This window comes from Rattus norvegicus, chromosome 6, assembly GCF_021556685.1.
Source record: "Rattus norvegicus strain SHRSP/BbbUtx chromosome 6, alternate assembly SHRSP_T2T, whole genome shotgun sequence".
Taxonomy (NCBI): Eukaryota; Metazoa; Chordata; class Mammalia; order Rodentia; family Muridae; genus Rattus; species Rattus norvegicus.
Genome location: NC_141539.1, coordinates 26,339,498 through 26,363,307, shown reverse-complemented (window position 1 = coordinate 26,363,307; position 23,810 = coordinate 26,339,498). Strand labels below are relative to the sequence as shown.

Sequence of the window (23,810 nt, the reverse complement as noted above, 5' to 3'; positions counted from 1 at the left end):
TTTTGTGTCTCCGTCGCTAGTGAGGTTCCAGCCAGCACTACACTTCCTCGCCCTGAAGCACTGGGGCTATTATTTCTAGAGATGTACTGTCTTATTTTCTGTGGTTTTAAGATCGATCCTTCTTAACTTTCTACCGGGATATAGAAAGAGAAAAACTAGCGTAGCAAAAAAGAAGAAGAAATTTCTTTGGCCAATTTTATGGTGCCTCTGGGGCCTACGTGTCAAAAAGATGAATCTGGGGTTTAATATGCTTGGCCTCTGCCGAGGGCTTTCTTAGTCCACACAGGCTGCTTAGCATAAGCTGTGGTATAGGGAAACAAGTGCACAGTGTGACTCAGAATTTAGAATCCCACCTTTGTGCTCTCATAGCAGGGTAGTATGAAGGTGTAAAGCTATAAAGGAATGCAGGGGTGACGTAAATGTTTGCTAATACGGGAGTTAAGACAAAGTAATACTCCAGCTATAACTTAGGATGACATAAAAATGCACATGCCTATTCCATACCTTCTGTCTCTTGTGGGAGCCGTGAGAGGACATATGAGCCGAGGCGCAGGACGTTTTCTGGTGTTCCGGAGAGAACTTTCTCTAAGCAGCGTGCATATAGTTTGCAGCGGGACCTAAAGTCTCCATTTTCTGTGATTATCCTTTATATGATAATAAATTTATGATTTCTTAACCTGTAATGCACACAGGATAGAAAATGATCTAATATGTACAACTTCTTATGTTATTCTTCTAGATCTTAAGAAATGTTACTTTTATGTAACAAATCTAATTTCTTCTCATGCACTTTCCCCCCACCCCCTTCAATCACTTTTCTAGCTTTTTTATACGATATTATCTTAGACTTGGTGGAAAGAAATAGGAAGAAAATGGGAAACGTGCTTTCACATTCAGAAATATATTGTCTTACTTCTCCTGGAGAAACACAGGCAATGCACTATACGGGTGGTTTTCTCTCTCTCTCTCTCTCTTTCTCTCTCTCTCTCTCTCTCTCTCTCTCTGTGTGTATGTGTGTGTGTAAAAAGAAGTTGGTATGAGAGTTCACACACCTATAATCTTAGTACTCTAGAGGTTGATACAGGATTTCCACAAGTTTTCGGTAAGCCAGAGAGAGATGCTGTCTTACGATAGACAAAACCAAAAGTCTTATGTTATTAAAACATCCTATTTTATAGGTAATTTTTCTTCATTGTCTCTTATACTCAATTTTAATTTTTTTATATGAAATATCTAGGTTTTGTTGGATGCAGACAGACATCTGGCCAACCTGTGCTTCCCCAGGCTGTGCCCCCTAGCTCCACTCTGCAGCTCTGATCTCCAACAGGAAGATCCTTGCCAAGCACAAAGTGTGTGCGTTCCAAGCTATTTAATAACACAAATGACCTTTCCAGATACACAGCTTGAGCTGTGCAAGCTCCCTCCATGAGGAAAACCATTAGGGTCAGACCACTTCCCCTGCTCTCTTGGTCATTCATGGAATGAGCTTGTCACTGTGGTTTGAAATGCAATCTTGACGCGTGCTTTCTGTTTTTTTTTTTTTTTAAAGTGAGCCTTGCAAGACTTCATTCATGAGAATGCTCATTCCTGACCTCCTTTGGTTGAGACAGAAATAAGCTGCTATTTATCCTTCTTCTTCGTTTTTACTGGGGATGAGAATGAGGGATGATTTAAATGCTTAAAATTTAGGACTCTTGGATATTTAAATAAAAACTCACAAGGTTAAAATCCTCATTAATTTTACATTTTACTTTTATGTAAAAGACCATTTCACACCTATGTTTACTTTTATATATCTGAAAGAGTGTGTGGCGTAGGGGAGGGCCTAGGGTTGGAAGCCACTCTCGGGCTGAGCAGGTGACTCTCAGGTGCTGATTCAGCATCTCCAAATGAGTAACCTAGGAAACAGGAGCTACCTTTTGAATGTTTATTGTATCTAACTCCCACATCCTAGAACATTACGGCTTCTGTCTATTCTGAATATATGTCTACAGTCATAATATTATATTCATCAAGACCCTGATAAAATCATTCCATAACATTGCTCCATCATTTTCTATATGAACAACACATAGTTGACTGGGGATGGGAGCAACTCCTGTCACACACTCCCCGTGACATACAGTAGGTCTTACTGAAGTGCAGTTAGAGCCCCAAGACGCAGTGCATTAAATGTGGAGTCTTGTTCTGGATTGTTTTCTTTTAAGCAGACAAAAACAGTTCAACTCTATTTTACGGTTGAAATAAAACAAAACAGGTTTTGGAATGGATTCCAATGAGTAAAGAAGCAATGGTCAAGGTTACTGTGGTAGAGCCCTTTCACGGTCAAATATAAGTTGTGTGCCCCAATACCGTACTCATGGGAAATGGTGAAGTGAAATGAGCTTCTGAAACCCGTTGTCTCTAACTAGGAAATGTACAATATCAAGTAGCTTTTTAAAAGACCTATATTAAAATGCACACTTAAAAGTACAGCATTGGGGCTTGAGAGATGGCTCAGTGGTTAAGAATGCCTGTTACTATGCATTCATAGCACTCATATCAGGCAGTTCACAGATGCTTGTAACTCCAGCTTTAAGAGATCTGATGCTATCTCTGGCCTCTGTAAGTATCCACACACACATGCCATACACTGCCAAGCACACACATATACATGAATAAAATAAAAAATAGTTTTAAAGAGTACATAATTGTAATGATACCCTTTGTCTACTTTATTTTTTATACCTACCACTCTTCTCCACCCCAGTCCCTTCTAACCCCCCAACAAACAGATGTTTATTTTGCCTGGTTTTCAGCAGTCGATCAATGGAATTACATAATATGTACTTATCTTTCTCTTCATGTATTCAACATTGGCATTTGTAAACACATATTCTGTTATAAATATCAGCATATTAATTTTCGTTGCTGTGTATTGTGTGGAGATGCTGTACTTACAATGTTGGCTGTCACATGAGTCATTTCAAGCGTGGTCTCTTGGTTCATCATTTTTCTTGTGGAGGTTACCAAATGCCTGACAAGACACAACTTGAAGAAGGAAGTATTTATTATGGTTTACAGTTCATGGGGTCTTGCCCATCATGGAGGAGAAGTCATGGCATGAACTCGAGGCAGCTGGCCACATTGCATCTCTCTTCAGGAAGTAGAGAACAATGAATGCTAGTGCTCAGCTTACTTTCTCCTTTTTGCTCAGCCTAGAACCTTAGCCCACGAAACATTACCATATCTAGTTAAGTTAGCCCTTCCCATTTTAGTTAACCTAACCTACATAACCCCTCACTGGTATGTCCACAGGCTTGGCTCCTTGGTGATTCTAGAACCTCTCAAGTTGACAACTGGTATAATCACCCAGGTTTAGAGAATACCAGTTTGCACCTGGGCCAGCAAAGTTGCAGATCCACACCTTGTCAGTGATTGGTGTGTGATTTCTTCCAAAGTCTAGTTAGTCCCACTGTTAAACAGATGGCGGAGAATGTCCTTTCCTACTTCCCTGATAAGGACAAATGTTGAACAGCTTGTGAGTCCTTAGAGACAGCAGAATATAGTATAGTGCCTTTAATCCCCACTTCTGGGAGTCAAAGGCAGGGGAATTTGTGAGTTCGAAGCCAGCATGAGCTACTAAACAAGAACTGATTCCCGGTTCTGTGTAGTCAATCTACTGTTCTGCACACATGGTTTCAGTGTAATCCAAGATGGCTCACTGTCACTCACCTGATCATCTTCAGTTTTCTTTAAGGAAAATATGCCATGTTGCAATAATAAACCCAACCATCATCATGGCGAGTCCTTTTCATTTATCACTGTAATCAAATTAGTCATTTTTGTCCAGAATATTGGTATTGGCACCCATTAAAAAAAGAGGGATAACTATTGATTGTCCTTCCTCTTAACATTCTTGTGAATTTGTGGAGTCATGATTATTCTATGCTCAAATAGAGTTTGAGAGTATATCTGTTAAGGTTTGCAGGTGAGGTGTCTGAAAGAGACTCACATTGAAGGTGTGGTCCACAGCTAATGATGATGTTTTGAAAGTTCTTGAAAATGAAGGATGTTGAGTCTACCTGGGAAAAGAGGTCACTGAAGCCATGTCTTTGCTGACTCTGTTTTGTGTTGGCCCCTTTCAGTATTGCCTTTTCGGCTTTCTGACCACCATAAGATGAATAGCCTCCCCCGCACATGCTCCTGCCACTATGTTGCTCTCGCCAAGCTTATGAAGCCAAGCATGAGTGGGCTAGATGAGCTGAAACCTCAACCTTAAAAGAATTTTACTGTCTTCGAGACAGTAATATCAGATATTTTGTTACAACAACAAGAAAGTTAATACAATCGTCTTTTTTGTTGGTTCTGGGAAAGTTAACCGAAAATTAGTCTTAATTCTTAGATGAGTTCATAAGTGAGGTCAAATATAGCTGGGAGTGTGTGTGTGTGTGTGTGTGTGTGTGTGTGTGTGTGGTGTGTGTGTGATCTTTTTAGTTTCACTTGATGGATTTTAATAGCTAAAATTGTATGTATACACTTTCAATGAAAATTTTAGTCAGTTGTTTTTCAAGGGAATCGTTGACTTTAGGTAAACTTTCAAGTTCATTGGAACAAAAATGATCATAGGTGCCTTCTCTATCAGATGTACAGCAATGTGCTTTTCTTTTTGTTTGCATAGTGTAAGTCTGGACAATGACTTTGACCAGTTAGTCTTCCTAACTAGTCTTTGCACCAGTCTTTGCAGGGGAGCAGCTTTTTTTTCTTCATTCTTTGCTTTCTGCTTGTATGTTTCCTGCTACTTCTGTTTACTTCCTGTAGGTGTGTTTGTCTTCATTTTCCAGCTATTAAAATACATCCTTAAACCACTGGCTTCTCAACAGTCTTTTCTATACATGTATTTATACATATATATTTCCTCCTAAGAATGACTTTGAAGTCTTGATAGTTCGTATTTTATTACCCAGAAAATATTCTGAAGACCATTGCCATTGCCCTTCTATTGGTGAACTGTTAGACATAAGTTGCTAAAGACCCAGACTTTTGGGAGTATTCTAATCACTTTTGTTTTCTAGCACCTTAATACACTAGAGAACACACCCTAGTTGACTTTAGTCTTTGAATCTGTTATGGCCTAAGAAATCATTGACTTCAGGAAACTTTCCTTGTATTCAGTACTGGGGAGTTTTTGTCAACTTGACACAGATAGGATTATCTGGGAAGAGGAACCTCAACTAAGAAATGCCTTCGTCATATTGCCTATAGGCATGTTTGTGGGTCATTTTCTTGATTGTTGTAGGATGGCCAAGCCCACTTAGGCAGTGCTACCACTAAGCATGTGGGCCTGAGCTGTATTTTTTTAAATACAGTGAGCTGTGGAGAGCAAACCAGTAAGTAGAATTCCTCCAGGGCTTCTCCTTCTATTCTATCAAGCAAACTGTTGCCTTGAGTTACTGCCCTGACTTCCCTCAGTGATGGACTATAGACTATCTTTAGGACAACTGAATCTTTTCTTACCAAGTTACTTTTGTTTTGAATGTTGTATCAAAGCAATAGGACATAGACCTGGGATCAAATGTGTATTAGGTAGTTGAACATATCTATATCAGTTAGGGCTAGTTTGTAAATTGTGTTGTTCAAATCATCTATACATCTAATATTTTGTTGTCTGCTTATTGTATAAATAGTTGAGGTGAGATATTATGTAGTCCTCTGTTATTATTTTGGGAATTTGTCACCTTCTTACTTTAGTTTGCCAATTTAAAATTTGCATTTCCTCAGACAACAGAATTAAATATAGAACTATCAGATCTTCATAATGGATTGAATTTTGTATCCTTTTGAAGTACTCCCCTTGTCTTTAAATGCACCATGCTTTTGTCTACTTTGTCTCTTCTCAGGGAAGAAGTGTTGCCATTCTGATATATGCTGTCACTATTTGCTGACATGGCAAAAAGATGAAACAAGGCAGATCAAGAGTGATTTAAGTGCATTCTGCTAAACTAGAGTTGTGGATTAAATATCTGAGTGGGCATGTCTGGTATCAGTTGCATCAAAGCAGGCATGGTTTTCCGGAAAGCCTAGGCTGGAGATATAAACTGACAGTCCTCAGATGTGGGTGGCATTTGCAGCTGTTAGAGTGGATGAGGAATGAAGATGTGGCATAGAGTGAGAACAGAACATAAGCTAAGACCGAGCTTGAGAAGTGTTAATGCGTACACATCAAATAATTAGGACTGAGGAGTGACCCACAGATGGAGACAAAGCTTAAAAGATGGAAAATAAAGGAAACCAACAACGGAAAAAAACCTTAAAAAAATCAGATGTTTTTTTTAAGCTGTGCCAGTGTGATGTGAAGATGATGACCAGGAAAGAGTCTTTGTGTTTGAGAAATTGGTGATCTTATCCTGAGTCCCTTCGGTAAAGTCTCAGACATAGGATGCGTCCAAGAGGAAACGAAAATGGAAGGGACAGAAACAGCTTGTGTAAGAACATCAAACGCCATGATTGACTGGTACAGAGGCTGGGAAATGTGGTTCTTTGGGAGGGAATATGGTGAAAAGAGGCTCTTTGTTATTTCATAAAATAATGAATACCTACTGGGAAATGCTGGTTCTTCAGCATCGAGTGGTGGGAGAGGAGGGAGGGGAAGGAGAGCCAGCTGGAAAAACAAGTACTTTAGAACCCAAGTATGGATGAGTTCAGAGGCCATACTGTAAAACCCCTTTTACCGTTATCTGTGGAGAAGCACTGAAGAGGTGTGTGTTGTACCAATGGAATGCTGGACAGAACCAACTTGAAGAAGTAAAGATTAATTTTAGCTCATGGTGTCTGAGTTGCATGGCCACTTGGCTCCAGGCATCAGAGCTTCTGAACATCACCGGGTCAGGAACATGCAGTGGAAGAGATTTTTACCTTGTGGTAGACAGGAAGCAGAGAAACAAAACCGGAAGTAGACATGGCAAAGTACTTTCAAAAGGACCTTTCCTTGCTTGTGACTCATTTTCTCCAACTAGGCCCATCCCCTCAAGTTACTAGAACCTACTAAGTAGCACCATGGGCTGGGGTGTAGAGTTTAGTACGTGAGTCTTAAGAGAAGGAGACACATCCTATTCGAATCACAACATTTAAGTGAAAAGTTACTTGACTGAATATTTCGAGAAGTTAAGATATTTTGTTGTCATGGGTAATAAATCTGTTTTCCTATTGAGTGGATGACAGACCTTCAAGTTAGGAGGCCATTGCAGTAAGCTAGGTATGAGATGGTGAAACCCCAGACAAGGCTGGAGCACAGAGAAGAGAATGGAGATATAAACAAGAAATAAAACCAAGAGGACATGGGCATTAGATATAGAGTCAAGGAAACCTTCCACCTTTTTGGGTTAGATCAGATGTTCTCAGTCTGTCGGTCATGACCCCTTTGAGGGTCAAATGACCCTTTCATAGGGTTGCCTAAGACCATGTGCATATCAGATATTTACATTATGATTCTTTAGTAGCAAAACTATAGTTATAAAGTAGCAATGAAGTAATTTTATGGTTGGGGGGTTACTACATGAGGAACTATATTAAAGAGGCAGAATATTAGGAAGGTTGAGAACCACTGGGCTGAATTATCAGGATTACATTTGTGATTTTAAGATTGGTTTTTGATGTCTGTCACTATAACTGAGGGATCAGTGTAGTCTGTCATGACTGACCAATATTAGAAGCTTCTCTGGATCTGAAAACTGCTTGGAGAAATCAAGTAGGAGTCTAGCCTTGACAGTTTTTAAAGAATTACTTAAGTAAGCTCCAAGAACAGCATATCCTAAGGTGGGGAAGGGTACAGGAAGGACTCTCATTGATCAGCACTGTTTTCTAAAATTTCTGGCCCCTGTCATTTCTTATTACTTATCTTAGGTTACTTCAAATAGATTTTGCCATCATAATCCCCCACATTTTTCTCTTTCCCTTCACTCTGGTTCTTCTATTGGCATGGAAGTCAGACTACACAAAGACGTTGGTTTTTGCTACCTCTCTGGCTCTCCCATTTCCCAGAACTAAATTATTATCCATAACACATAAGGACCATATTCTCCAGCCCTGTGGATATTGCCAGACCTCAGTAGACCTTTTTAGAAAGGTTCTACAATATCCTATTGTATTGTCTGGATACTCTCCAAATTCAGTTTTTAATTTCCTATTGGCTAAATTTTATTTCATTTTTCAGGCCTTGTGCTCATCTCCTGCTCGCTGCTGGCTTTCCTCTATGCTGTGAGAAAGACCTTAATCTTTTTTGGGCCAGCAGCCATGCCATTTTCAAATTCCTTTGGGCAGACATTATGCTAACATCTTTCAGTTCCACTTCTTGGCTGGGGCTTACTGTCTTCTGGTCGACCTCCACTCCTTTCAAGAAAGAGTGTGAGGTCTGCGGTTCTCCTCAGCAGAAGCTCTGTGTCTCTTTAATACAAAGCTCCTTTATATGACTGTTTCCTAAAATCCTAGGACCAAATATTAAAGCAATTGCAAGTGATCAGGAAGACCTCAGCTGAAAGAGTGGGACATTTCCTTCTGATGAAAAGATAGAAGAACGTTCATGCTAGATAGCAGCCTGTGTCTTCCTGAGGCTAGCACATACTAGAGCCTGGTATGTGTTTTTCCAGAAGTCTCTTTGATAAACATCTTTGGAATCTACAGTTCTCTGGTTTCTGGGTTTCAGTATGATGGTGCCTTTTATGTTTGAGTCTGTTTAAGGACAAGAGATCCTTCTAAAACTGCAAGTCAGCAAGGAATGCCAGTGGGTGGCAGGCACCATGGTTTGATTTTGGTCTTTGCAATGAACATACTCCATGCTTGTTGGCTTATAGTGTAGTTCTATCCATTACATAGGAGCAACATTTTATAAGCATCCTTATACGAAGCAAGCCCAGATGTTGAACAGAGCCTTCAGTATGGATTTAGGTGATCCTCAACTAGGACCAGCCATTCACTATCTCTCTCACTTACTGTCTTTGTCACTTGACAAAAGTCACTTTCCTCTCCAGGCCTCAGTTTTCTGGTTCTTAGGATGAGGACAATCTAGATAAAACTGAAATCGCCTTTAAGTCAATATAACTTAAACTTATTGATTATAACGTGAACAATATAATTCACGTTAAAATGTCCTGCTGGCAAATAGGCTTCTCCTTTCCAATGTTGCTGTCCCTGTGGAGATTTTGTAAACAGCTGAGTACCACAAATGGCACTCCTGTTACTATCGCTGTCCTTGCTAGAATCACACCCTTGTCATCTGCCTTGATAGAGCATCCAGACACAGGAGAGTGGCTCATCTGTGAGACTTTTCTCCTAGTAGGTAGATAAGTCTCACTTAGAAGTAGGGAGGAAAAAAAACTACAAAACACAGAGGATAAGACCCTGAGGAAACAAGGCTTTCTTCATAATTGAAAACAAAATGGAAAAATTTGTTGGAGAGAAGACCAAACCACTTTTCTAATGAAAGAAACATAAGTGTACCTCTCTTGTGATGCACATAGGCTTTTCTGAATGTGACACCTAGTGGGACCATTCGCTTTTGTTATGACTTTCACTGTCAAGGTCTTTGAAGACAGTTGTAATTTCTTGGTCTGTATATAAGCTGCCTGGTCCATTTTTCTTTAGAAAAATCACATTGAATCTTCCATTATTTTCTCCCCCGATTTCATTGTTCATGTTACCAAGGTAAGGGAGTAAAGAATGGGTGACCTAAGAGTGGGAGAGCCAGTCAAGCATGGAGTTTATACCATTATGCAGGAAGGAAGGTACATTGGAATTCTGTTGTACCACATTTGTTTTTGGAAAAACTTTGGGGCAATTAAGAAGATATATTCACTGTAAAACTTATGAATGTACAAATCAGGTTAACCCTTAAGACTTACAAAGTGTGGACCTGTCAGCCATTGGCATGGTCACAACTTCTAATATAGCTGCTGTCAGTTCTAGGCATCCTAAGCAGGGTAATGTTTATCTTCCCAATATTTAAAGAGTTTTTTGAAGGGGATCAGTTTATTGACCCACTGGCCTTGGAGGTATCATTATATCGTGACTTCATTTAGACTGAAACATCAATATTTACTGATCCTTTTTTTTTTCAGTAAAAAAAAATATGAGGAGCAAAGTAATGTGAGAAACTAGCAGTTCTTATGATAATATGCCTCATACGTGTGGGTTGAGGACTGAGCAATCGTAGTCAGGCAGTTCCAACAGATTACTAGCTGTATTACTAGTGATAATTTCTGGCATGGTTCTTACCAGATCAGTGAGGAACACTGATGTAGAAATTTTGACATTAGGCAAAGAAAATATGACATTTAAAGGACTCAAAAATTAGTGTCAAGTTTCAAAGTCAACGTCGGCAAAACAGAATGATGTTTGCCTATTCAGATAAACAAGGGAAAAGCAGATTTGAGACCTCACAATGATCAAGAAAGTGAAATGCTTGTATGTAGGCCATTAAAGAATTGAAACAAAGAGCTAAGGGTCTAGCATAGTAGGAGAGCTCTTGCCTGGCCCTCCTGAGAAGTGAAACCAGTGTTGTCCCTCAGTAAGGGCATTACCTCACCTCGCTGTTGAAAACATGAAACTGCAGAGTTGCATTATATCATTTTTATAAAATATTAATTGTTGAACAGCTAGTCTCCAGCAGGCACTTCACATTCGTTTTTCCTATTCATTCCAATCCAAAGCATTACTCATCTAAACTTGCTTGGTGAATCATTGTTACAGTAAACTGAGTCTGCAAGACGCCCAGTAATTCATAGCCAGCTGGGGGCTTGTTCACCTTCAGTCTAGTTATTCAGTTCCTGTGCTGGTGAACAGTAATAAGAGGCTATCATCTGCTGGAATTACATGAAATTAAATAATAAGGAAAGCAAGATATTTAATTTTAAGAATCTGGATTGAGAATCCCATAGATTTCCCATAGCCAAATTCACCCTTTTGCTCTCATTTTAGTAGAGAAATAAGTTGCTGGGGAGGGTATGTTGAAGATTCCCCAACCTGTCAAGCCTAAACGGGCATAGAAAAAAGAGGTGTGCCCTGATTCTGTCTCTGGAGTAGTTGAAGGAGGGGTCACAATTGAGGTACCTCCTTAGTCTGACTCCAGAAGGGTCAGCATGAGTTTCTGAGAAAAACTAGGAGTGGGAGGGTCAGTCAGTCATGGAGATTATACCATTTTAAGGTCAGGGAGACCTTATGTAGGGCTGGAGTTCAAATTGAGAAGGTTTTCTGAGACCTGCTATCACACATGTAGCCAGGAGTCAGGTGAAGGAAACCTTGTGTTCTAGCGGTGAGATGGTAAACACTTTGAGCAAGGGAGTGCCATAGATGAGTTCAAATTTTCCAAAGAGCACACCAGCAACAGTTAGGTAGAGAGTCATTGCAGGGAGTGGCAAGACTGGAGATAGGGAAGCCAGCTAGGGTGCAAGGAGTATTGAGAAAGATAAAAGGGTAGGTTAGGGCAGCCGAAGGAGTTTCAGAAGGGAAGGGCTGGCACTAAGATTTCTGGCACAGGTGTCTGGTTGGAAGTGCTAAAGAAGGGTGCATAGGAGAAACAGAACTGCTGTATGGAGGGCGGTGATAGGAAGTTCATGTGTTAAGTAAATGTTTCACAAGGACTGAGCTCAAGCTTTGAGAGACTGGAAATCTATCAGCATGGAAATGGTAACTGAAGAATCGCTCAGCTTCCAGCCCCGAAAAGGCTGCAGTGCAAAGAACATGATCTCTCTGACAGTTGCCCACTTCAGGAAGTCCAAAGTTAGCAGTGGCCTGTGTTGAGTAAGTAACAGGATAGAATGCCTCCTCCCCATTACAATCCGTAAAGTACCAGTAATCCCAACTTCCTTCGGGCATTCGGAGCAGCCCAATCAACTTGCTGCATTAGATGCCACGAGGAGGGGCTGCTGGTTTAGATGTGAAATAATTGCAGAGTTTTCAGTTCACGTCAAGAAGGCAAGATAGGTGAAAAGGAGGAATGGGAAGGAGAGAAAATTCTTGCCCATGTCAGGAAGAGGGTTTGTGGTTTATGTTCTGTTTAAATAAAGCTGTTAGGCTTGATTAAGATGGCGGCAGAAAATCAAGAAAAAATAATTAAGAATATGAAGCGTATTTGGAGGAAGGATTGTGGTTGAAGATGAAGCCTTATCATTCACCCCCCAAGGACTGAGAGTCTAGGGAAGCACATGGGGGGAAAGCTGGCCTGTCACATTGGCCAGGAATTCTGACCTCTGGCAGATGTCTGCCTGCAGGCCATGGACGGTCGACCTAGATTAACACTCTTGAGCGTGGCAAGGGTATTCCAGGTATTTGTGTTCGCCAAACTCAGAGGTCAGTGGGGACTGACAACACTCTTGAGCGTGGCAAGGGTATTCCAGGTATTTGTGTTCGCCAAACTCAGAGGTCAGTGGGGACTGACCAGTGGATCAGATGGAAGGGGGGTACCTCTTTTCAACTGCTCCATTTCGGTGGGACAAAGGCAGAGAGATTGTATGTCATTGGGCATGAAGAGTGATAATGTGGGTGAGTGTTGACCGTATCAGGTATTTTGAGCATTTTATGTTCCCACATTAGGGCTTTGTGCATGCTTGTTGAATCCTCACAGTAATTGTTGGAGCACTATAGCTAGATGTCTGTTGTAACTGTAACTTAAGACATTTTGTAAGAACATGTGAACTAATGTGGGAGAAGCACAAGGCTCCCTATGATAATGCTGTCATGTAACTGGCGTTTTAGATCTTGAGAAGATGTAACATGGTGACCCATAATTTTTTCCCATGAGTAACTGGGGCAGCCTGGCTCACCAGATTCTCGCTTAGACTAAGTTACAGTTATTTACAGGGTTGAGTAAACCATTGTTTCTTCTGTCCCACAACTCCACAGTTGGAGCTCTTTTTAGCGTGTACCATATCCCAAAAATGTGGCACATGAACTGCACTGAGGGGGCTGCAGAGATGGCTCAGTGGTTAAGAGCACAGGTTGCTCTTTCAGAAGACCCAAGTTCAACTCCCAGCACTCACACGGTGACTCACAACCTCATGCAACTGTAGGTTCAGGAAGGCTGATGCCCTCTTCTGGCCTCTGTGGGCACTGCATCCCCATGGTATACATATACACATACAGGCAAAACTCTCATACAAATGAGTATAAATGAAAACCTTTTAAAAACTGCCTTGAGATTCCATGTTATCTGGCTCAGAAAGGCCATGGTCAAGGAAACAAAGAGAAAAAAAACTGCAAGGATAGAGAGGGTGGAGGGTGAGGAGTCCTTATATATTGCCAGTGGGAATGTAAACTCGTCCAGCCACCGTGGAAATCCATATGGAGGCTCCTCAAAAATAGACTATATGACCCAGACATAATGACTCCTTATACACCCAAAGGATCCTAAGTCAACACACAACATATCTGGACATATCCATATTCATATACTGCATGGGTGGGCAATTACCCATGTTTATTGTAGCACTATTCTCAATAGCCAAGTCATGCAATCAGCCTAGTGGTCCCTCAACCGATGAATGGGAGAAGATATGGTATGTATGCACAGTAGAGTTTTATTCAGCCATAAAACGAAAGAAAGTATGTCATTTTCAGGAATAGGTGGGAGCTGGAGTTTGTCATGTTACCTAAAATAAACCAGGCTTAGAAAGAAAAATATCATATTTTCTCTTTATATATTTCTTTAAATAAATGGAAGTAAAGCATCAACTTTGGGGGAGGAAGGGAGACCCAAGAGAGGGTAACAAGAAGGCCGATCTGAACAAAGGGTGAGATATACGACATTGGCCTTGTTATCAAGAAGCCCATGAGAACCACAGTGTACTAGTTACAAAAAGTTTTAAGAGGTGACAGACAGCACTTTACTCTGTAGGAAAATAAAGCTGTCTTTGAAAATAAAGACTTGAAACCGTTTAGGAAATACTGACCGTGGCTAATCGTGGCAGCCATTTCAGTGTGAAAATATTTCCTGCGGAAAAGTCAATGTTTTCTCATTGACTCCGGTATTTTAGCGACTAAACCATTTTCATCAAAACATTTGATTAACATGTAAGATGTTTTCGAAGTTCTGTCTGTGTAAACATGATCCTCTCATTTAACAACCCCGCTGTACGGGGCGCCTTTGCTTATCCATTCCATATCTGTTGTTTGTCAGTCTGTGTTCATTTCCTGTCTGATGTTCAATATCTTTTTTGCAGATATTGATGAGTGTGTTAACAACACTGTGTGTGACAGTCACGGCTTCTGTGACAACACAGCCGGCTCTTTCCGCTGCCTCTGTTATCAGGGCTTTCAAGCCCCACAGGATGGGCAAGGGTGTGTGGGTGAGTTTTTGGTTTTTGTTTTGTCTCCCTCCTCACCTCATCATGTTTCATATGTCTTGTCCAAACAAAATGAACACTATCAGAAAGTAGGCAAACTTAGGCAGGAAACTTTTTACCTTGGTTTCATTTTTATTATACGATTTGAAATTGTGGAAATGGTATGCCCTTTGGCCTCCAAAAAGTGGATAGAGACATTAAGAAAGAAGTGTGTTATTTAAGGCAAGGACATTTGCTCAAACCTACCTGAGTGTGGATCTATCTACTATCCCCAGGTAATGAAGCCTGCCAGATAGGACAGGTTGCTTGTCTTTGACATGCGCCTCCTTAAACAGTGTGTTGAAGGAAGGTACTGTCATGAGCTGCCTCTTCCAGGAATGACACCAGCGTCCCAGTGCCTCCAACTATGCAACTGTCATAGGAGAGACAGGGCTAGGACAGCTCGAATATCATCCACGTCCCAGAGTCCAACACAGGCTCATAGAGGAGAGCTCATATTTCATATTCTGATCATCTGTGGTTTCTGCAAACTTGTTACAAAACACATTTTCATGGGGAAGGGACGGGGCTAGAGAATTTCCAACTTCTCTAAAAGACCTATGCTTGCTACACAGTGGGTGACATTTCAGGCGAAGACAGTGACTTGCTTGCATGCTTTGACAATTTACCAGTCAAGCATCAGTTCATTTACCATTCAGACCTGACCCGGACAGCAAAATGTCCTAGAGGCTTGATGATGTTGCTTGTTAGTGCTTCTCTGGTATTAATTATGGAAATTCAGTTAATCCCTAATTACAGAAAAATATGTAGGAAGCAGTAATGTAGTTTTCACAAATTTGCATAAACAACAGCTAATCAAAAACCACATGCTACTATTCAAGAACTACAAGGAAACACAGCTGTTCAACAATACAACTAAGACGACCCCATGGCGCTGTCTCATGTGGGTATGGCCAGGCCTGGTAACTAGTCTATAATCTACAATTCTATAATAGCTAATTCTGTAATCACAGCTACTCTGGAGGATGAAACCAGAGGATTTCCAATAAGTTGGAGGCCAGCTTGAGTATCAACAAGACCCCATTCCCAAACCAAATTTAACAAGCAAATAAATAAACAAGCAGAGGGCTAAAGATGTAGTTTAGTGGTGAAGACTGTAAAATATGGGAGGATTGCCTATGTTCTATCCGCAGTGCCAATAACAGTGGCGTTTGCTTATATTTTGACTCACAGCCCTTGCTGTGATCCCTACTTATCTTCCTAGCTTTATACCTCCTAAGATCTCATGTGCCAACAACATTAGGCTGCTTGCGGTTGTCACTGGTCACTTGCCTGGCTGTCACTTGCTCCTTCCGCTGTGTTTAATCTTTCCTGGGCATAACACTTAGTCTACAGCAAGTGATCAGTAGATGCTGTTGAATTGTTTAATGTCAACATATCAGATGTTGACAATACAGAGCCCCAAAGCACCTGCTTGCTGTTTATTCTAATGAGAACAATAAGTGTGCCTGAGCCACATTGATTTTCCAGTCTGGCACAAAGAACATCACCCTGACAGAAGGGGTGTTGTCTGTTATTTTGATAGGCTCAACAGCTACTATGTTTTTGTCTTCTAATCATTGTTTAAGAGATATTAACTAGAGAGACGACTCCATGATTAAAAGCACTGGCTGTTCTTCTAGAGGACACAGGCTCAATTCTCAGTACCCACGTGGTGATTCACAATGATCTGTAACTCTGGTTATAAGGTTTTGACACTCCCTTATGGCTTCTCAGGGCACCTGGTATCTATATCATGCACAGACATGCGTGGAAGCAAAATACCCATATATATGAAATAATAAATAATAAATGTCTTTAAAGATATAGTAACTGAGTGCTTACTCTATGCACTTCTCCTCAAAGAATATTGTGTAGCATTTCAGAGATGAGTCTACCTTGTGTCCAGTCTCTGGTTGTGCTGTTTCCTCTACTTGGGCTTCTTCCCATCCCCATCATTTGTTCATTATTTGGATCTAGATTCACATGACATTTTTCTAGCATACCCCCGCATGGATGAATCTACTGATTCTTCCCGTGTTTCTATTGAGCCCTCCCTTTAATCTCCACCATCCTCTGAAGCTTGTGGGGTTTTCCTACTAATTTTCCCAGATGTGACTCTAACTTCTATGAAAGGGGAGCTAGGCCTACCTGTCTCAAGATTATGCTCCCATATAGGGTCCCTGAGGACCTGGCCTGTGAGCATAAGCTAAGACATACCTCTCGATCAACTGAATGGAGTCTGGTGGGAGAGACTGCAAGAGCCCTGTTGACAGAATGAGTTGGGAAGTAGAACTTCATTTGATACTGTATACCTAAAATTAGCAACTGTGGCCTGGCCAATTTCTAGTCAACATTTCTGATGGAAATGATGACCATGTTGATTAAAGATTTCCATTCCCCTTTTCTTTACAGTACTGTATCTTTTTATAAGTGAAACTCAGGTTATTGGGTTTATAAATCTGTCTACGGACAAAGTGGGATGGAAAAGTTAGGCAATATTTTGAAACTTCAAGATCCCCTCCCTGAAAAAAAAGAAACCTAGGTATACAAGTGAATCCAAGATTTCTTCGCCTCCTGGATGGGTTGGAGGATTGCTCGCATTTTTTGAAACACGGTAAGGATTCTCATGGTATGCTTCTGAAAGCTGGTGTTTATGCGAGTTAAGGTAGCTGAGCTATGAACATTCCAGAGTCAAGTCGGGTGCTTTGCCGACTGAGGAGGTCACCAGTGAAACACGTTAGGAGCAGAAAGGCAAATGGTACTCTAGGACAAAGTCAAATGACTAAGTTGCCTTTCTTTGGATGGATTTGTGTTAAACACATATATTGACTTTGCTTTAATTATATAGATTTAAGAATAGACAAAAGAAACATTCAGCAAGGTTGCACTGTGGACAACAGCATAAGAAGACAGGAGAATCGGTCATTAGTTATTGGACCAATTGGTTTCACCTAAATGACCAATGTGCCCTAATTAATATTCATTTGTGCCCTACAGTCTAAAGTCTCTTGTTAATTTAGGCTGAAATGCATTTTCAGACATGTAAGTATGTTTTTAAAACCTTAAATTTCAAATCTAAGTTTTGACTGCCAGAGTGCTGTGCTTCTAGTTTCTCCTTGAGAGGTGTAGCCAAGTGGTAGTGGTGCACACCTTAATGTCAGCACTCAGGAGGCAGAGGCAGGTGGATCTCATGAGTTTGAGGCCAACCTGGACCACAGAGTGAGTTTCAGACCAGCCAAAGCTACACAAAGAAACCCTATCTCAAAAAAATAAAACAAACCAAAATATACAGGTGTAGAGCTTTGGGTCATTTGTGTGTTATGTTGGCACTCGAGGACAATGCTAGATAGTCAAAGGGCTCCCAGTGTGCTCCCAGTGAGACACAAAACTGTTCCTTAAAACTACATTTGGAGTTTAGAACCTTGTACTCATTTTTCTGTCCAGACCAAATTGTGCAGCACTGCCTTCAGGGGTTCTTCCCTGGGAAGAATGAGGTTGAGGGCTCACTGGAGAGCAACTCTGTTTCTAGCAGCCAAGGCTAGCCTTGGCACAGCTGGTAAAGTGCTGTCAGGAGAGAGGCACATGCCTTACTTGATCTGTGCTTCCTTTTCCAGATGTGAACGAATGTGAACTGCTCAGTGGTGTATGTGGGGAGGCTTTCTGTGAAAATGTGGAAGGGTCCTTCCTGTGCGTGTGTGCCGATGAGAACCAGGAGTACAGCCCCATGACTGGGCAGTGTCGCTCCCGGGCTACTGAAGGTAGGTCCCAGTGGTATTGTGCAGGGATTGGAGGGTGTCCTGGGATGGGGCTGACCCATGCTTAGTCTTCATATTCTGGAGGTGAGACAGGACAGATCCTAACACAATCCTACCTCTGGGGGTGTCTTAGTTAGGGTTATAATTTCTGTGATGAGATGTCATGAACAAAGCAACTTGGGGAGAAAATGGCTTATTTCAGCTTATACTTTCAGGTAACAATCCATCACTGAGGGAAGTCAGGACAAGCAGGAACCCAGAGACAGAAGGCGATGGAAGGATGCTGCTTACTTTCTTACCCCCCATAGCTTTCTTGGCCTTATTTCTTATAGAACCCAGGACCACCAGGCCAGGGGTGGCCCTACTCTCAATTGGCTAGACCATCAGCCCTCATTTACTAGTTAGAAAATGCCCTGCAGGCTTGCCTACGTAGACTGACCCCACGGAGGTATTTTATTAACTAAGGCTCCATCCTCACAGATATTTCAGCTCAAGCCAAGTTGACACTAAACTATTGAGCACATGTCACTGCCATGTCTTATTCTTTACCAGTAAAATAAGGGGACAGGTGATGACATTTTGGGTTAAATGGCCTCTAGTGTTCTTTCCAACCCAGCAACACTATGTGTAAAGAATTCAAAATGGTGAGGACATTTGCTGAGGATTGCCAAAGACCTAGAAAGCTATCAGCTTGCATTTAACATGGCTCGGTCTCACCAAGTTGCATAACCCTTCTTTCTTGGCCCTCGGGAAAACTTACCCTGACACTTCTCTAAATTAAAAAGCAACATATGGGTCTCTCAGGGTCTACAAAGGAATCTTGAAGGTTTTTCCAGAAGTTGGCTTAGAGAGTTACCATATTTACATTTGTTTAAAATTTGATTTCTTTTTTTAAATGTTGTCACTTACCCATATTGAAGTGGAAAATTGACAGCCTTCCAGATAAATTAATCACCCATCACAGCCTACAACATAAAGCCCAAATCCATGAGGAGTGCTGCAGGTGTTTTATGGCCAATGTCTTGAGCATCTTCTTTGTAGTGTCTTCTAAGGTCTCCATCAGAAAAATATTATGACAACTATTTAGCCATGCTTTTTAAATGCAAGGTCTGCAGATAATTCTCTCAGTACCTTGCACCCATGCAAGGATATATATGCCCATCACCACTGTATACCTATTAATACCGTACCATCTTTATCTCTCAGGGTCATCCACCATGCTATAGGCTTAACGGGTTCCTAGTCTCCTAGGTGAAACCCCTTCCGTGGACCCCTCCCACCTCACTTCCATCTTTTCACACAAATACAGAGACTATTATACTTTAATTTGGGGCTTTAAAAAATGCCTCATATTTCTAAAACTAAATTCAGATGTCATTTCTGCCAGGCAGCCTTCTCTGACAGCCTTGTCCAACCTGTTGTTTGCATTGTGAGTTAGGGTGAATAATGCCCAGCCATAGACTCTCTGGTCCGTTGTGCACAGCTTACTGCTGGGTCACCCCATCACACTGATCTCTGAGTAGAACTTCTGGTGGTGTACGCCTGTGGTGCCAACCCTTAGGAGGCTAAGACAGGAGGACCTCAAGTTTGAGGCCAGCCTCTGCTACCTAGAAGACATCCTGCGACACAGAAACAGAACAGAGAATGAATAGAAAGTGTGCTGGTTTGTTTTCTTAAATGATTTAATCTGCGCTTTGCTTTCCAGACTCCATATTTATCGTTCACATCTAAGCGTACCTCCTTTTGGGGGCTCTTACTCCACATTTCCTGTTGTCAGTGACTTGTGGAATTCTCCATAGCCCTCTCCTGAATTCTACTTTCAAAAAAAAATTACACCTTTCTCCTCATTCTGCAAGTTCTTGAGTGAGAAAACTAGGGAAACCCTGTGTCCGCAGCTCTGCATGTGCATCTCAGCGTGTGCATCTCCTGTGTCTGTATCTCTTAAGTTCCATTTTCCCCACATCATGAAATACTCTCAAAAGTATGAGGAGTTTTAAAAACAAGAATGTCTGGCATCATTTTCAAACTAGAGAAGAGGATTGGGTTTCCTGGGTCATTCGTTGGAAGTTCTTTACTGAACATTGCCACTCTGCAGAGCTTGATAAATAAAATCCTTTCAGGACTATAAGCAAGTGTGGCATTGCCAACTCTACTCATGCTCCTCTGCCACGTTACCCTTTGGCCGTTGTGATCAGCTCTCTTTAAGGGGTATGGAGAAGGGTGGCTCTTGAAGTCTTTTAGAATCGTCACTGTGTGTGAGCAGTTTGGAGGCAAAGAGCCCATGAAGACCCTCAGAATATACTGTAAATACAAGGGAAAGCGAATGCAGAGAGCCATTTCCACATTAAATAAACGAAGTAAATCATTTAGATCCTCTCGCCCCATCCACAGACTCTAGGATCACACACGTGTAGGAAAGACCAAAGAATGAAACAGCCTTTATACGTGAACATGCACGCCTTCATCAGATAAGCCAAAAGAGCGGTCCCGAGCAGAGCAGCCACTTCCGGTACAGAGCACAGGGTCATACTCATGCCATAGGAGGCTGCACAGATGACCACACTAGCAAACGTTGCCTATGCCCTCTCCTCGTTTATATGAGAATAAAGAAAAAAGAAAAGCAGAAGAAACCCAAGAAACTCGATATACAAAGGTAGAATATCCCAAAGAGGTGGACACTCGGTGCCAAGCTGGGTTTTCGCCTCAGCAGGCGACGGCGCCTTTGCTTGCCTCAGCCTGCGATTACTGTGTGTCTCACAGCAGGCGAGGGTGCCTTTGCTTGCCTCAGCCTGCGATTACTGTGTGTCTCACATGAAATGGCTTTAGTCACACTTCAGAACAGAGCCACCTGAGGCTTGGGGTGTGTTCAGGGGCAGAACCCCTGCCTAGCATGCATGGGGTCCTGCAGATCCCTGCCACCAAAGCCAAACAGAAAGACACATCAGTGTAAAAATGTCAAAACCATGGTGATGTCTTTGCTACCACCATACACACTATGAAGATGTGCAGACTGATTTTCATACACTAATGATAACAAATACGAAGGGGATAAGTCAAATCCCAAAACACCAGAGGTGGCGTAATGTTTCTTAGAAGGCGGTGGCATGCCACGGGACATGGGCACTGTTACTGAAAAAGTCTGTAAGAAAAAGAGCTGCCATGAGCTTCTCTCCTCACACTTCTCATAGCCATTGATTTGACCACAGAAGATTGCTTTCCAATGGAATCTGTCTACATGTGGCAACAGTGGTCTAAACTCACAGGAATTTTATTTTCAAAAGCCGCCTTATGTGTATGTATGTATATGTATAAGTATATGTATGTGTGTACATAAATATATACACATGCATATACTTATACATATACACACACACGCACACACACATATACATACATATACACATGCATGCATGCGCACACACACACATACACACACACACACAAACACACACACAAACACACACACACACACACACACACACACACAAACTGATCAGAGATGTTTACTCCAATGGAAAAATGCCCCAGGAAGTTGACTGCTTGGAGGTCAGGAAGATGAGGATGTTGTACTTTTTCCCAGAATGACCTTTGTGGACCAGTTTTTACAGAAGAATTTGCGTTTCCATCCAAATGGAGGAAGGCTTGCCCGACGCTTCATTTCAGCTGTGTAAACACTGAACTCACAAACAGTTTGGAAAGAAAATAAGTGCAGGATTTGGGGGGGAAGCTGAATAATACAATTGTATTGTTGATCTGTTCTCTTATGTAATAGTCTCTGTGCCTCCCTCCAGTGCAAGGCAAGACACAATGATAATTTTATGTCTTTGCTTCTGTGATGTAGCTGTAACTTAAAACACAAAACAATGTTCACTATATATACAAATATAAATTACATATGCATGTATATACATATAATTTGTCATGCTTTGCTCTTAAATGAAATCTGCTTTTCTTATTATCAACACTGGGGATCTCCTATATAATATTACGTTTTACTAAATGTAATCAGTCATACTCTAACTTCGCACATAAGGAAAATATTACTGATTTTTCTTTTAGACACAAACTAAAAAGCAAACTTCATTTATGAAATTGTTGCTTTCCTGCTTTATAGTTTTAATACATTGCTTAATAGCTCCCATTTTTAGGCTTGCTAAATAAAGTAAGTCAATAAAACTGAATAGTAACATTGAAATGTATTGAAAATATTGTGAGAAACATTTGTAAATTTTCCTATAATGTTTCTGGCATTGATTTAATAATGATTTAAAATAGGTATTCTTGCTTTCCCCTAATAATGCTGTTCCTAAAGCATGGAGCCCTTCTAACCAAGATGTCTTCTGTCAAAACAGGCAATATTGAAGTCTATCCTGAGCATGTGTGTGAAGTGAGGTAGTGGGTTTACCCAGCGCTCTTGCGCTCTCTCTCTCTCTCTCTCTCTCTCTCTCTCTCTCTCTCTCTCTCTCTCTCTCTCTCCCTCCCTCCCTCCCTCCCTCCCTCTCCCTCCCTCCCTCCTTCTCTCTCTCTCTCTCTCTCTCTCTCTCTCTTTCTCTCTCTCCCTCCTCTCTTGAATGCGCATGCACACACACACACACACACACACACACACACACACACACAATTTGAAACCACTTCATAACTGGCACATAGGAATCTGCATTTTGTTCTTCTAGACTCTTGGTCTTGTTTGAAGTAACACCCACTGTCCACACTAGTTTAAAGTCCAAGCCCAAAAGTCTGTCATCAGATAAAGTTCTAGAAAGATCTTTGGTATTCTTGTTGGCACTCTACCAGGAGAGTAGCATGGATTTTGAAGGCCGGTTTTGAGTCATTGCTTGTTTCATAAGAGGAAGGCAGGCAGTTGGCATCAGGCAAGATCCTGATGGCATTTTATGAACTCTTGATTTAGAAGTGGCCTTAAACTGCTGTGTATATCATTGGAGTTCATGGTTAACTTGGCTCTGACAAAACCAGCACATAGGAAACAATTGTGAAAATAACTCATTAAATGTCCCTTATATCATGACCTACCAACTTCAAACGTGTTTAAGACTTTTGGTTTCTTAGCCTCCTCCTCACTGGTCAGTATTCTCTTTTGTGGTTTCTTTGAACCTAATATTCAGAAATGGAAGGGTTTTAATGAAAACATTTGCATTGACAATATGCTAAGTAACCATGATAGCCATTGTTAGTTCTTATTTTGTGCAGTATAAAATAAAAACTACTAAAATTGATTAAATAAAACAGGGCCACAGTCAGTCATTTAGACTCTATGGAAGAAATTGTGTTACTCTCTAAGCCCTGTCACAATATACTGATCAGGGATACATAGACAAATCTGATCATGTTATTTTTATATTTATTTTCTGAAAATGAGTAGACCTCATTTTTATCATTTACAGTCTTTCCTACCACCCTGTAGGTGTATTGTCATAGAGAAAATGAATCTGTTAGCCTATGTTTTCCTTCAGGACTCATATAAGCGGAATCTGAACCCAGACTTGCGATCTTATACTGCAAACTTTGCTGCAGCTCACAGCTTCCTCCTAGTTATATATTTGCAGCATCTAACTAGGTTTTCTGTGATAATGGTTGTTTTAGGTTAATTTTCTATGTATCTTCTTCTGTGCTTGGGGTGTGGTTGATCCTCATAACTGCAGAAGGGTTAATTATTACGTGTGGCCCCAGATCTCTCATCCCA

At 41.1% G+C, this 23,810-nt stretch overlaps 1 protein-coding gene across 23 annotated transcripts in view; it reads left to right on the top strand.

Moving 5' to 3' along the window:
* Ltbp1 (latent transforming growth factor beta binding protein 1) overlaps positions 1-23,810 on the top strand; it is a 395,618-nt gene that overhangs the window by 338,065 nt on the left and 33,743 nt on the right. For 14 of the 23 annotated variants that reach the window (XM_087554459.1, XM_087554456.1, XM_087554454.1 and 11 more), the window contains 2 exon segments: positions 14,190-14,315; positions 17,969-18,112. In XM_087554459.1, coding sequence (XP_087410585.1) covers positions 14,190-14,315; positions 17,969-18,112 — 270 coding nt within the window. 23 annotated transcript variants of the gene reach the window in all.